Raw genomic sequence first — 16,382 nt, forward strand, 5'->3', positions numbered from 1 at the left:
CAAAGAACCCAACAAAACATGTAAGGGGGGAAAATTAATAGCTTTTTGTTGAGAAATTAGGAAAAATAATGAATCAAACACTATAACAACATAGCAAATGAAGAAGATGGGTATAAAATAAAACTACAATGGTATATTGGCAGCACGGTGGAATTTATTAGGGAGAGCTAATCACAAGGGCACATGATCACACAATGTATTCTTGATGCAGCAACTGTGTCCACCCTGAGACATATGTATCAAGCGTCTCAGAGTATAAGTGCTGATCCAGGATCAGGGGCCAGATTCACAAAACACTACTTACGAAAAAAAATAAGAAGTCCATAAGATAGTTCGTAAGTGCAATTCCTCAAAATGTTCTTATGAATTCATAGTTTTCTGAAGAACTTCGTAAATATCTTAAGAACTATCTTCTTATGTGGCGTTGACATTAGCGACGTGCTTGAAACCAATAAATAAGCTTATGTGACAGGGATGATAGGATGTGGCCCACTATAATAAAGTTTTAATATTTCCATTTTATTACATTTAATTCATCTGCTTTATGTCTCGAGAATGTTTGTTGTTGTTGTTGGCTCGCAAACCCTTTATACACAAAAACAAACTTTATTATTCACACATTATAGCCATCAGACTAGCTACTGTATATCAACACAAAAATGGATAACCAAGGAAAGCGCAAAAAAACAAGAGCTTGAAGTGATGGTGGAGGAAATAGCAGCCAGGAAAAGGTTGCTGTTGGGGAAACTCGATAACTGAAGGGTCATTGCAGAGACCAAAAGAGAGGATGGGCGAGAGTGCCAAAGTCTGTCTCCACCGTCGGAGGTATAGCAAGGGACAGTAGTCCAACATCAAGTCGGCTGCTAAGAAGGGAGTTGAGAGAAGCAGGGATTTGAAGAAGACTGGATGGGGGGAGGGGTATCAACCATTCATGTGGACCAGCTGGAGGAGAAGGTTTTGTCGATGATAGGAGAGGCAGTGGTAGAGGGACTGCGTGACCGGTAAGAGCTAACGCATAACAACATTAGCCAACATAGTTAACGACATTAACGTTAGCTAAGTTAGCCGTGTTCTTCTTTGCAAATTAACAAGCTAATGCTAGCTATTTAATACTTCTAGAATATTGTTAATTATTATTGTTAATTTAAATGTCCGGTAGCCAACTGTGTCTGTGGCAGTGTCGCAAGAAAACATTCATGGTTACAAAAGTATCCAGTTGTCACAAGACAAGGGTTTAGCTGTCTTAAAGTTGAGTACATTTTCAAGAAGATCCTAAAACATTATTTTCAAGAATCCCATTTCTTTTCATAGGAAGAAACATAGGAAAAAACTTATGAACATTTCCAATAACTTTATTGAGGAATAGCAACTTTGTTTAACTTTCTTCATAAGTCTATACTTAAGGTAAAAATGGCAGTTAAGAAGAAATGTATTCCAAAGAAGGTTTTGTGAATCTGGGCCCAGGTCCCCCCTGTCCATGAAATCTTATCAATTTTGACCTGAGGCAAAACTGATCCTAAATCAGTGCTCCTACTCTGAGAAGCGTTATACATACGGCCACTGGTCTCCTTGTGATGGTAGAAGGACTTACGTGGCACGCAGGAGCCAAATTTGTCAGGGAATTCGGATATCAGGTCGTCGTTGATTCTGTCTTTCATTGGTCCAAGGATTATGACGGGTCTGGCGTAATTAACTGTAAGATAAAATGTGTCAATCAACTCATTTACAGACATAATAGGTTATAACTGTGCACTGAGCATTAGTCTCCACAGTAAATGTGGGCAAGCAATTTCACTACAACAACCACGCTATATCTGAGCAAGCCAATGCGTACTAGTGCCAGAGAGGTTTTAATGTCTAGAGACTCAACCAGCGATTACTTCCTGTAAATAACTAGTACGGAATAACTTTCCAGAATCTTCCTCGCAGGAGTTACAGGAAGTAATCAATTGTTTTGTCTCATTTTTAAAACCTCTGTGGTGCTTGTACACACTGGCGTGCATAGATATAGCGTGACAATGTGCAAGCGGCTAATGTTTCACTGACTGAAATAGTGCATTATCAAGGACCACTCTGGTAAAAGATTGGAAGAGGACTCACTCTCTTGTCGAATGACAGGCTCATAGGAGAGAATCATGTCCTCTTGACTCCCTGGTGACATAAAACAGTTACTAAAATAGTTACTATAAAACAGAAAAGTTACTAAAACGGACATTACATGCATGTTCATGCTTATTCTCTTGACCAAGTGTCCCAAGACAGGAGGAATGTCAATCTGGATGAATAAAGAAGTGATTAGAAGCATTCAATGAAAACACTCAATGTAAATTGTGCCATACAAAAAAAGGGATTGAGACTGATTGTGGCCAAAGAGTAGTGACACAACACCCAACAGAAGGCAAGAACGTTTATACTGCTTTCGAAGTGAATTGTGACTGTCTAGTGCACTATGCAAACATCCTTTTCAAGTATCCGTATAATCCCAAACAAACACAAACACTGAGGTTATTTTCTCTCGCCTGCAGTAATGACCAGTGGATGCGTCTTCATTTAGAGCTTTGGGTCGGGAAATGTGTCAAGTTATATTGCTTCATTGTACTATTTGGTCGATACATTTGAATATTATGAGGGCAAATCATTTTCTCTAGTCAAAAGATTGTCAAGATAGGCCTAATCTATTTTAGGTCATGACTGTAGCTCTCGGGAGGATGATCACGCTGTGTGCTTGTCTCAAAACCTTCCCATTCCCTTTGCCAGGATTCATTTAACCTTCTACTATAACACAAAGTTTGTCCTGCTTTAGTTTCAACGCTCAGCATAACACATATAAAATCTATATGAACCTTGCAACTCACAGAAAAGGTACAGCTGTATCTAATTGGTTCTGCTTTTAGAGCGCATACTAAGTAGATTTGTATTTTATAGATTTTGTTACTCCAGATACAAACAACAATTTACGGACGCACACAAATAATGGCTACATCTCATCTGGCCAGACCCGCATGTTCACACCCCCATCCCTAGTGGCTGCATTATGGTTTGTCACTTGTCCTTGAATTGTACCAATTTGTTTTTCCTCGGTCGCCCATACAATTTCAATAATAAATCATTAGATTTTTCCATTGTGTTAATGATGGCGGATTGATTGATTTCCACATTTTTTGTACAAGTTGATTGGTTAGTATTAGTTGATTGGTTAGTACAAGTTGATTGGTTAGTATTAGTTGATTGGTTAGTATTAGTTGATTGGTTAGTACAAGTTGATTGGTTAGTATAAGTTGATTGGTTAGTATTAGTTGATTGGTTAGTATTAGTTTATTGGTTAGTATTAGTTGATTGGTTAGTATAAGTTGATTGGTTAGTATAAGTTGATTGGTTAGTATTAGTTGATTGGTTAGTATTAGTTGATTGGTTAGTATAAGTTGATTGGTTAGTATAAGTTGATTGGTTAGTATTAGTTGATTGGTTAGTATAAGTTGATTGGTTAGTATTAGTTGATTGGTTAGTATTAGTTGATTGGTTAGTATTAGTTGATTGGTTAGTATAAGTTGATTGGTTAGTATTAGTTGATTGGTTAGTATTAGTTGATTGGTTAGTATTAGTTGATTGGTTAGTATTAGTTGATTGGTTAGTATAAGTTGGTTGGTTAGTATAAGTTGATTGGTTAGTATTAGTTGATTGGTTAGTATAAGTTGGTTGGTTAGTATAAGTTGATTGGTTAGTATAAGTTGATTGGTTAGTATTAGTTGATTGGTTAGTATTAGTTGATTGGTTAGTATAAGTTGGTTGGTTAGTATAAGTTGATTGGTTAGTATTAGTTGATTGGTTAGTATAAGTTGGTTGGTTAGTATAAGTTGGTTGGTTAGTATAAGTTGATTGGTTAGTATTAGTTGATTGGTTAGTATAAGTTGGTTGGTTAGTATAAGTTGATTGGTTAGTATAAGTTGATTGGTTAGTATTAGTTGATTGGTTAGTATAAGTTGATTGGTTAGTATAAGTTGGTTGGTTAGTATAAGTTGATTGGTTAGTATTAGTTGATTGGTTAGTATAAGTTGGTTGGTTAGTATAAGTTGGTTGGTTAGTATAAGTTGATTGGTTAGTATTAGTTGATTGGTTAGTATAAGTTGATTGGTTAGTATAAGTTGATTGGTTAGTATTAGTTGATTGGTTAGTATTAGTTGATTGGTTAGTATTAGTTGATTGGTTAGTATAAGTTGATTGGTTAGTATTAGTTGATTGGTTAGTATAAGTTGATTGGTTAGTATGTGCAAGAATGTACCAACATGATTTTATTCTGCAACTATTTGTATTCTGATCCAAGGATAGGGATTAAACACAGCAAGATAATAGTTCTATAAAAAAGAGGAGAAAGCTAACATTACAATAGATGGGTGTCCATTAATGTTGCAGTAAAATAAAACCTTTAACCCTTTACACTCATGGGATTTGGCCTATATGGATAGGGCTACATTTAAATGTTTCTTCCAGAATTCCATATGAAAAGCTTATGCATAACCATGGTAGCAATGGAAAAATAACCGTTTGGAGATAACAGGAAAATGTGTGCACAGTTCCTAAGCAATTTCAATACACTTATGACTCAAAGAATCTTCAACTCTAAGGTACTTTTCTGAGCTCTCCTAGCTGTGCCATTGAGGAACTAGAGCAAGCAGACTTGTAGTTGTAGTTATTTCATCCCCATCACACAACTACTGTTGTTGTTTACGTAATCTAAAAACGGTCCATTTTATAATTCACAATCTCAGTCAGGTGGGCTTGTTCTATTACCAACATGACTAGCTAAGTTATAAGTTAGGCTTTCTGAAGGCAATTCAGAAAAAACAGACTGTAATTTTGGTGCGCATAGAAAGGAGTCATGAGTGCATTCAAGTGAGTGTGCCACAGCCAATGTTCTTCTCAATAAACAAACAGGCTTATTCTGTTCAGAACAACCAGGTTATGATGCCATGTCATCTTGTAACTGTACATCAAACATAGTGATCAGAAACATTAACACTGTATATGAATCTGGAAATGTGAAGTGCACATTTGGACTCACGGTGGTTGGCTTGCTTGTATGACATCAAAGCGGTATTTATTATAATCCTCAATGTCTCACCTTTCAAAATACATCGAGTCATCTTAATTTACAGCATTTTCCTCACTCAACAAAACATTTTAAAATGTTGCCCAATTAGCGGGAGGGATGGGAGCAACTTCTTGTTGCGCTGTGCTCAAGTTCAGAATGGCTGTCAGTCAAAACCCATACAGCCTTGTGAAAGCACAGAGCCAGAGCTCTGACGTCATGTATAGCATATTACTGTACAGCCACCACGTTCCAATTTAGGCGCTTATTAGCAGGGGTTGGGACCGGTTCAGGGAACAGAACCGAAACCTTTTATGTTTTTGGGGGGGGAACAGAAACGGAACCGGGAACGAAAGTGATCCATACTGTTCCGGGAACTGAACCGTTATTTTCAAAGGATGGGAACCGGATAATAATGTTATTTTGCGTTCCAGGCATTTTTATTCTAGTCCCACAAAAAAACCCACAACAAAGCGCCTATGCAAAGCCCTCACTCTATCACTTATAAATCTATTATAGTGTCTGCCTGCATGCTGAAAAAAATCGTTGCCAGTGTGTGTGTGTGCGTGTTTAGGCTACCTGCCCCTCCACCTCAGAAACATAGGCTACTGTACTGACGTTTTAATGAAATAGCTAAAGAAGAATGGATTAAGTTTTTCAATGCTATATAGGTAAGGATACTATAGTCCTAGTTATCACATTTCGGTTGGATTTATTAACTACAAAAAGCTAAGACGTGTTTTTAATTCAGGTGCCGCTCTGCACACACAAGCTTGTTAGCTAGCTAGCTCAAAGGACATTCAAAGTTCCTCCATAGAAACCACCCCTCTTAGGTATAATTCTGTGGACCTAATTCAGATAATGCATGTCATAGCAAGATGCTCAGAGCTTTAAGCCTCCTCTTCAACCCTCACTCGCTCTCTCCCCACCTGACAAAATTCAGTCGCATCTTGCGCCATAGGCCACACTTGTCTTTCCATCACGCATGTGAACAACTAGCTTGCCTGCTGTATTCGCACTGATTGGTGAAGTAATTTAATGAGCTAAATGTAAAAAAACATTGATTTACAGGTTAAAAAAGGAACAGAACGGAACGATATAAACCGGTACTTTTTGGGGATTTGAACAGGTTCAGAATTTTATTTTGCTGGTTGGAACAGTGAAAGAGAACAAAAAAAAATGGTTCTGTTCATAATTTTGGTTCCAACCCCTGCTTATTAGTGCCCAAATATGCCATTTTGAACCAGTATATGGGTACGAGTGTAAAGGGTTAAGAGACTACCGTAGCTAGCAAGACATGGGAGGCAAGAGCACTTTTCCCTAACACTTTGCACCTAATATTTTCATGGGATTCAAAAATACATCAAAATAGAGGAAGATCATGGATCCTAGATTACAGAGAACATTAAAAATGTACTATGTGAAATCATTTAAAGGCACAAATATACACAGCATTGACAGTGCGAACACCTCAGCATGCTGGCCTAAAAATAGGTGATCACATTCAGCTGCCCAAGAGTACACCCAAACGCTGTGTCTGTTATAGAAAGAGACAATGAACAGACTAGTTACATGATAAAAACACAAAATGTATTTCCAGACAACTCAAAAAAAAAATTGTCTTTCTTTTTTGTGATTTGCAAACAATGTCAGAGTTAGGATGGGAGGTGACAGAAATCAAGACAATCAGGACAAAAACTGAGAGGTCATACTGAAGCATGCAAACAGGCTATCAAAATGAGTCAATAAGGGAACAAAAAAATAAAGAGGGAGGAAACAAACACAAAGTCAAAAGAGAAATGTGTTGGGGGGAGGGGAGTGTTGCTTGACTGTACAGACAGGACCATTCCTCAACCAACTTACTCAGCGTCTTCGTCCCATACCCGTCGTCACCTAATCCTGGGATGTCCTACATGGCCGTCCCAAGAGAGCAAAGACAAGGAGACAGGGCAGGGATAGCCAGAAAGGTGGAGGGAAGAGGTAAGTGGCATTAAAGAGGGGAAGCTGTGAAATCCTGAAAGGCAAGATTAGTTAGCCGAGCTCAGATCATCTGTCTCAGTTCAGACACAAGACGACCAGCCTGAACCGGTCATAACCTGTCATAAACTGTATTTAAAAATAAAAAAAGTCATATCAGATAATTGGACCACTTTGTGATAGATGATGGCCGGGGTAGTTTTTGAGGAACCACTGGTGACTGCTCAGTGTTGATCCTGATCTGAGCACCCAGACACCATCACTGCACCAGAGCCAACAGAGAGAGAAAAAAGAAAGATAGGAGGGGGACCTCTGTGAAAACCCTATCCCTGCACACGTCTCCACAATTTATATGTCACCTATATGTACCTGTGTCGGTGTGTGTACCTGTGTCAGTGTGTGTACCTGTGTCAGTGTGTGTACCTGTGTCAGTGTGTGTGTGTGTTCAAGCCTACTTACGTTCTGAATCACTGCCATCCTGCTCACCCAACTCCTTGTTCTTGTAGAATGGGAACTTTCGTGTAAAGATGAAGTTGTTTTTACGCTTGTCATTGAATGACTGTGGAGGAAAGAAAGCATGGGGTGGGGCAAACAGGGAGCTCTAATTGTTGTCATATTCATGCTGACAAACCAACTAGCTGCAATATGTGGGACATGAAGAAATTATGGCGTGGTCACCAGAAATGGACTACAGGACTGACATCACAGTACTGACATTACACTAGATGATTCATCCATCAGAGCAGGGTTGAATTATAACCTAATCATATAAATATGTTGCTTTAGCTAATACTAATTAATCATGACATTTCACAAATATCTCATTTTGTTTGTCTGTTCGATGATAACACTGTCAAAATGACTCAATGTTTGATAGAGAAGAACTACACAGTAATAATTTGCCATCATTTACTTCATGTGCACAAATGCACCCAAAACATTCTCAAACACTTGAAAATAAAACAAAATCAGAGAACACGTGTCAAACACACAGATATAAATGCCGATATGTGGTATGCCATGCAGCAAAGACGTTAACAGGATCATGCTATGACATTAGGAACATGGCTGTGATACAAATGATGTCCAACAATCATGCAGGTTAAAACTTCAGGAGGTGGAAGGATGAGATCCCATGCCATTTAAAGAAATCAGGTCATTGTTACCTAAAACTATATTTTTAGATAGGCTTGTGAAGATATCAAATCCTAAATTAACAAACACATAAAGAATTATGATACGAAGGGGTCAGATTGATCAAATGTTGTGAGTGTTAAATTACAAACAAACCAAATTAAAGGAGAGAAGTTGTGCATAGCGCTGTTTGAGAAGCTAGGAGGTGGCGTGGAGGAGAAAGAAGGAATTGCAGTTGTGATGTTTATTTGTGACGAATACTCATTTGCATGCATGTGCTTCATAAATCCGATTCTAAAGTTATAATCGTTAAACCAGCAATGATCACCGAAACTGGTTCAATTACCAGCCTTAACTACGTACACTTCTGTTCAAAAGTTTGGGGTCACTTAGAAATGTCCTTGTTTTTGAAAGAAAAGCAAACATTTTTGTCCATTAAAATAACAACAAATTGATCAGAAATACAGTGTAGACATTGTTAATGTTGTAAATGACTATTGTAGCTGGAAACGGCAGATTCTTTGATGGAATATCTACATAGGCCCATTATCAGCAACCATCACTCCTGTGTTCCAATGGCATGTTGTGTTAGCTAATCCAAATGTATCATTTTTAAAGGCCAATTGATCATTAGAAAACCCTTTTGCAATTATGTTAGCACAGCTGAAAACTGTTGTTCTGATTAAAGAAGCAATAAAACTGGCCTTCTTTAGACTATTTGAGTATCTGGAGCATCAGCATTTGTGGGTTTGATTACAGGCTCAAAATGGCCAGAAACAAAGAATAAACTCATCAGTCTATTCTTGTTCTGAAAAATGAAGGCTATTCAATTTGAGAAATTGGCAAGAAACTGAAGATATTGTACAACGCTGTGTACTACTCACTTCACAGAACAGCGCAAACTAGCTCTAACCAGAATACATAGAGGAGTGGGAGGCCCCGGTGCACAACGGGGAAAGAGGACAAGTACATTAGTGACTAGTTTGAGAAACAGACGCTTCACAAGTCCTCAATTGGCAGCTTCATTAAATAGTACCCGCAAAACACCAGTCTTAACATCAACAGTGAAGAGGTGACTCTGGGATGCTGGCCTTCTAGGCAGAGATTTAAAGAAAAAGCCATATCTCAGACTTGCCAATAAAAAGAAAAGATTAAGATGGGCAAAAGAACACAGACACTGGACAGAGGAACTTTGCCTAGAAGGCCAGCATCCTGGAGTCGCCTCTTCATTGTTGACGTTGAGACGGGTGTTTGCGGGTACTATTTAATGAAGCTGCCAATTGAGGACTTGTGAGGCGTCTGTTTCTCAAATTTTATTGGTCACATACACATGTTAAGCAGATGTTATTGCAGGTGTAGCGAAATGTTCATATACTATAGCGACCTTAGTTCAACACCTGGAGACCTAATCAAGAGATGTTAGCCTATTGGGGAGGCTAAAATAGGTATAGTTCAGCTATAATCCAAGGGGAAGTTGTGTCTCTCTTTACTGGAAGCTTATGGACATTATTTGAGCTATAACCGTGCAAAATGTCAGTACAACTTTTCAATATTTTTGAGAAATGTGAAGAGAGGCATCTGTTAAACATTTAAATACATTTGTATGATCTAACCCTCCAAAACCTTTTGGAACCTGTTTTAAAAAGAGCGCAGCGAATACAACACAAAATCAACTCGTTACTTGTAACATAGGCATGCAAAAACACTGAGGAACACGGCCAAATGTCCTGCTGTTATGTCCAAAATGGACAAAGACTTTGAAGGATGTATGGTGATTTGGCTTCTGCAGAGGTTGGCCCAGGGACCGATATGACATTAAAGGAAAAAAATAGCCTCTAATGCTTCACAAAAAAATCTAATTATACAATGTGCAATGTTTATTTAGGGTAAGGGCTGTGAGGTAAAGCTGTCAGGGAGAAGGTGCTGCTGCAGAGATGTGATGTCTTTGCCACACAGGCAGAGAGACCTCGGGCTTATGCTTTAGATGAACATAAATTACTATCACAACTTCTCCTAATGCGAGGGGAAATCTGAGAAACCTGATGTGAAATCTGAAAGTTGCTCTTGATAACGTTACACATCCACATTTCACGTGTATTAAGACAAAAACAAAGGTTTAGAGGTTTAGAAGCTACTTTCTCTACTTCATATCACAAAGGAATGTAATTGATATATGGGTTTACAACCACTTCCATTTCAGAAAATGTCTCCCTTCAAAAGTTAAGTTGGCTTGCCAGTCCTTAGTATAAGATCTTAGCACTTACCCCTTTGGAATCGATGGTTCCCGGTTTGGCATTGAACTTCACTGTCTTTAGTCGAGCTCGTTCTTTCCTCTCAACCCTGCCAGTACCAGGACAGACACATTGACAAAAACAGTCATGCTACAGTGGGTTTTCAATTTCTCCAACGCTATCTGCTGGAATTGATTTGTTTTAAAACAATGTTTGTGCTTGTCACTCAGTTGTCATATGCAGGTGCAGCAGCACCCCCTGGTCTACCAGGTGCAGCAGCACCCCCTGGTCTACCAGATGCAGCAGCACCCCCTGGTCTACCACACCTATTGCACCTCTTGAGATGGGTTAAATGCTGTAGGCTTGGATATAGTAGACCTGTATAATCTCTCACATTAAGCCTAATTTAAAAGTAGCTGTTGTAGAATGACGTTTTTCTTGCAGTAAAATGATACAACAAATGTTAATTTTGTTGCGGGAACAGGAATGAAGAAACTTTTTCTTTCAGCCACTCACAGGTAAATTTTGCGAAGAGGTAGGGACATAGAGTCCACTGTCCCCCAGAAGCTAACCTTTTGGTTAAGCACTTTGACGTTTAGTTTAGCAAATCCACCACTTACCTCCTCTTGCTGGGGATGACCCCCATCTCTTCGCTGTCCCCATCAGGGGTCACCCTCCGGGCCTGCCACCATTCATCGTCTGAGGCGTTGATGACGTGGAGGATGTCCCCATACCTGAAGCTGAGGCCCTGGCTAGGGAGTCCACTGTCTTTGGCCTTTTCATAGTCGAACAGTGCCCTGTGAGGGAGTCAGAGGGAGACATGCCATTATAGAAAAATGACGTTAATGCCATCTATTCAGGATGACTTTAACTAAGTCCAAAAGAGACCCACCTGACGTAAAGGGAGCGTTTCTGATTGGTTCGGAGGGATCCGGACCCAGAGCTCATGCTATGGTTCATCATCTGTTCCCGCAGATCATGGATTTTGGCCTCGAAACGCCCGTACTCTGCAAGTGAAAGACAACAACACCCAGCATTACAATAATGTTCTGTTTACACTCAATGTAGACTGCTCTACATTGCAAAGGAAAGGGAGGATAATCTGTTCAGAACAGTAACCTAGGTTGGACATGGTCAAAAGTAGCGCACTGTGTAGGGAATAGGGTGCCATTTAGGATGCATCCCTAAAGGATTATGGTGACATTTAATGTGTATCAGTAAACATTGAGGGAAACAAATTAAAATGCTTACATTTCAAATGGAGAGAACCAATGTTTTCAACTTCTTTATATTGATTGATGATGCATGTACAATATGTATTACCATGTAAAATACACCATATATACAAAAGTATGTGGACACCCCTTCAAATGAGTGGAATCTGCTATTTCAGCCACACCTCTTGCTGACTGACAGGTGTATAAAATCGAGCACACAGCCATGCAATCTCAAAAAACAAACACTGGCATTAGAATGGACTTACTGAAGAGCTCAGTGACGTTCAATGTGACACAGTCATAGGATGCAACATTTCCAACAAGTCAGTTCGTCAAATTTCTGCCCTGCTAGAGCTGCCCCGGTCAACTGTAAGGGCTGTTATTGTGAAGTAGAAATGTCTAGGAGCAACAATGACTCACCCGCGAAGTGGTAGGCCACACAAGCTCAAAGAACGGGACCAGCGAGTGCTGAAGCACGTAAAAACATCTGTCCTCGGTTGCAACACTCACTACCGAGTTCCATACTGTCTCTGGAAGCAACGTCAGCAAAATAATTATTCGTCAGGAGCTTCATGAAATGGGTTTCCATGGCCGAGCAGCTGCACACAAGCCTAAGATCACCATGTGCAATGCCAAGCGTCGGCTGGAGTGGTGTAAAGCTTGCCGCCATTGGACTCTGGAGCAGTGAAAACACGTTCTCTGGAGTGATGAATTACGCTTCATCATCTGGCAGTCTGACGGACAAATCTGAGTTTGGCGGTTGCCAGGAGAAGGCTACCTGCCCCAATGCATAGTGCCAACTGTAAAGTGGTCTGGTTGAGGAGGAATAATGGTCTGGAGCTGTTCCTGCTTAAAGTCCCCCCAGCAGCCCAAATCATCCCAGTCTCTGAAGTTTCTTTAAAGCTACTGTTAAACGATTTGGACGCGAGTCAACGATTGGTGACCGTTGCTAGGTAAATCAGATGGAAAAGAGGGGATTGCAGCCTACTTGTCCATATACAATCATTATATGTGGAAGAGTAATTTGGGTGAACTATCCCTGTACTGAAACACTGCTGCAGCAATCGCCTCTACCTAGCAGAGCAGCCATGCAGCTAATGAGGTAGAGAGACTCACTTCAGCCTAAAGCCCACACATACCTCGGTACAGCGGTCAGCTAGGCAGGACTGAGAGCACATGACTCAGTCAATCAGACTAACCTTTGGACTGAGAGAGTTCATCATCTAGATGAACAGGTATGATCAAAAGGTTTTATAAAAAATAACACAACACATATCATCCAAAGAGGGAATCTGAGTCTTAAAGCCAATTTCTTCCTAGACACGTGATGTGCTTCCACCTGAGATTGCAGAGATTTAGGGGAGAACAAGAGCAGATTCGCACAGGCTTGGCTGGCAGAGCTGTCCCTTCAATGAGAGAGATAATAATGCGCATTGCAACCAGCAGGAAAACAATGCAGAGCGAGAGACAGAAAGACAAATATAGAAAATGATTCAGTGCTGTAACTAGATGAGGTTCTAAAACAGGTCTTGTAATGTGTCAACAGAGTCGTGTCATCTGTAGAAAAACCTTTGAGTGTCTCTAAAAACATTTTTTAAAATAAATTGTAAAAAGATCCATTCCTCAAGCTTTGTATAGTTTGACCAAGATGCAACGTCTACCGTCTTAATTTGAGATGTGTCTTGTTTTGTTCCACTAAAGCTTTAGTCCCTGGAGTAAAACAAATGTTGGTACCTATACTCTTCATTACAACACAGCATGCAGAGAACAAAGCAATGCATACACACACGAACTTGCAGAGCTTTCATTCACAATTCTCCTCTCTTTCTCATACACAAGCACACACACAACCACACAGGCACACAACACAGGCACAGACACACAGCTGACTAGCACACATACCTCTCTGTGTGTGCTTCAGCTCCTCTATCCTCCTTTCTCTGCTACTACTAGTCTGTCTCACACTGGGGGCTGCCTTCCTTTCTTCTGTTCGCCTGGATACTGTACGCTCACTCACTCAGCACGCTCACTCACTCAGCACGCTCACTCACTCAGCACGTTCACTCAGCACGCTCACTCACAGTCCTCTGACTTTGCCCAGTGCAACAGTAAGCACGCCAACATGCATGGGGGAAGGAATATCTTTCTCATCTGGCAAGCTGAAGGATGGATAGAGGAGAGGCCAATTGGGAAGGTGTTTGTAATAAGGAGTACGCAGGCAGCAGTGTTAACATCCATTGGCTGCTATCCAAGTATAGTAGAGCACAATCCCCAAACACCTGCCCCCATGGGCTGAAGCTGCCTTACCATGGAAAAGGGGAGGGAAGCATCCTCCCGTTACTATCTATCAAAATGACTTCTCGTTTTATTTCTCTGCTGCAGTACAAACATGTATCTGGATAAGAGTGTCTGCTAAATTACTAAAATGGACAAATCAGATCAAGTTAATTGAGTGGAATGAATCCTATGACGGGTAGATTGGAAAACGAGTGGGCAGGAAGCAAATGATGCAAAGGATGATGCCACACCTCTAATAGTTTCTTATTCATTCATCATGCCGTTAAATACAGCAGTGTAAATCTAAGCTGTATATGCAACTGGGTAGACTATATTAGACTCCCGTCATGCACGGAATGGCTTTAACGATAGGCAGCCTGGAAATACTTGAGTCCATATGGAATCCCTTGGATGAGTGTCAAACTCATTACTAAAAAGTTCAAACCGAGAAATCACACCAGATGATATTAAAATGTGCACTAATATGTTTTATCATGCCAACAGATTCTGGCCCTTGAATTCATGTACACAATTCAGACTCCATAAACGGGTGTCTTTCAGAGACACTACCATGAAGAAAACATGTAAGAAATGTATGATATAAGATTATATGATGTAATGTATGAAAGAATATTACAAAAGAAGATGCCCGTCTGTGTCTATAAAGATAGTTTATCTCTGTGTATTGCTCCCTTTAGAATCACCTGATTCAAGCCCTCAAAAAGTAAATCTGGATAGTATTAGACAGCTGCCCAAATCTATTTCACAAGCACTCTCAACACTGGGATCATGATGGAGCTTCTTTCTGACACATGCATTGAGGGGGAAAATAGTCGTGGCACAACATGTTACATAGAGACAGGGTTATCCAAGATCCAAGGTTATCCAAGTAACTGAATCCTCTGTCATTTGGAAAGCTTCAAATAATAACATAAAATGCGTCAGAAATAGTAATTATAGCAACTGAATTTCCAGTCACCTAAACCATTGTCTAGGTTTCCCTAGGGAAAGGGTGTGAACATGTGCTTTAATATTAAAGGGATAGTTCATCCAAATTACCCATGTTTACCTTGCCAGTGTCTCCAAATGCTAGCTTTTATGCACTTTGACACAAAACCAATGCAAGTGAATATCTCTGATTTCAGATTTTTTGGTATTTCGTTAATCATCTTTAACAAACTTTATTGAGCTACACAATACATTTTAAACACCGTGGGAGGATTTGGACATGAAACGCAGAAATCAGAAAGATTTCTCTTTCAAAACAAAAGCACTTTGATATTTTGTAAAGAATGTATATTTAGAAAATATATGAAATACATGAATAAGGGAGACAGGAATAGTAGCTTATGTGCTACTGAATATTACTTATTTTTCTCTCTGCATGTACTTGTGTGTCATGATGACTGGGTTTGTCAGTTACCTATATACATGTGGCAATAATACAAATAAATCATATGAATAATAATAAAACGGGGACAAATACTAGGAACCAATTTACTAAGATTTGCCCTCGTTCAATGTTGTGCTCAAATTATTTGAAAGAATAAAACAAAACAAAAAAGCTTAAATAAATGAAGAATTAAACAGGCAATTAAATGGGTTGGCCTTGAGTTCAGCAAAATAAAGTGCCAAAAGTTTAAAAGAATCCAACAAAAAGAGGATGTGTAAATGGATGGATGGAGCAAGATGTGTTGATGGATGGATGGAGCAAGATGTGTTGATGGATGGATGGAGCAAGATGTGTTGATGGAATAGAATGTGTTGATGGATGGATGGAGCAAGATGTGTTGATGGATGGATGGAGCAAGATGTGTTGATGGATGGATGGAATAGAATGTGTTGATGGATGGATGGAGCAAGATGTGTTGATGGATGGATGGAGCAAGATGTGTTGATGGAATAGAATGTGTTGATGGATGGATGGAATATAATGTGTTGATGGATGGATGGAATAGAATGTGTTGATGGATGGAATAGAATGTGTTGATGGATGGATGGAATAGAATGTGTTGATGGAATAGAATGTGTTGATGGATGGAATAGAATGTGTAGATGGCTGGATGGATGAAATAAGATGTGTTGATGGATGGATGGATGGATGGATGGATGGATGGATGGATGGATGGACGGACGGAAGGATGGAATAGGATGTGGTGATGGATGGATGAATAGGATGTGTTGATGGATGAAATAAGATGTGTTAATGGATGGATGGATGGATGAATAGGATGTGTTGATGGATGGATGGATGGAATAGGATGTGTAGCTGGATGGATGGGTAGAATAAGATGTGTTGATGGATGGGTGGAATAGGATGTGTTGATGGATGGGTGGAATAGGATATGTTGATGGATGGGTGGAGATAGGATGTGTTGATGGATGGGTGGAATAGGATGTGTTGATGGATGGGTGGAATAGGATGTGTTGATGGATGGATGGAATAAGATGTGTTAATGG

At 39.7% G+C, this 16,382-nt stretch overlaps 1 protein-coding gene across 14 annotated transcripts in view; it reads right to left on the reverse strand.

Annotated features, from left to right (window-relative positions):
* Positions 1–16,382, reverse strand: part of LOC115136133 (disks large homolog 2) — a 315,445-nt gene that overhangs the window by 6,034 nt on the left and 293,029 nt on the right. For 10 of the 14 annotated variants that reach the window (XM_065023851.1, XM_065023853.1, XM_065023859.1 and 7 more), the window contains 6 exons: positions 11,321–11,435; positions 11,049–11,225; positions 10,462–10,537; positions 7,523–7,622; positions 2,101–2,151; positions 1,592–1,693 (listed from right to left, as the gene is read on the reverse strand). In XM_065023851.1, coding sequence (XP_064879923.1) covers positions 1,592–1,693; positions 2,101–2,151; positions 7,523–7,622; positions 10,462–10,537; positions 11,049–11,225; positions 11,321–11,435 — 621 coding nt within the window. Of the gene's footprint in view, positions 1–1,591; positions 1,694–2,100; positions 2,152–6,949; positions 6,996–7,522; positions 7,623–10,461; positions 10,538–11,048; positions 11,226–11,320; positions 11,436–16,382 lie in introns of those variants that run through there. The other 4 variants (XM_065023856.1, XM_065023860.1, XM_065023858.1 and 1 more) reach the window with 2 other exon arrangements.

Source organism: Oncorhynchus nerka, linkage group LG10, assembly GCF_034236695.1.
Source record: "Oncorhynchus nerka isolate Pitt River linkage group LG10, Oner_Uvic_2.0, whole genome shotgun sequence".
NCBI classification, from domain to species: Eukaryota; Metazoa; Chordata; class Actinopteri; order Salmoniformes; family Salmonidae; genus Oncorhynchus; species Oncorhynchus nerka.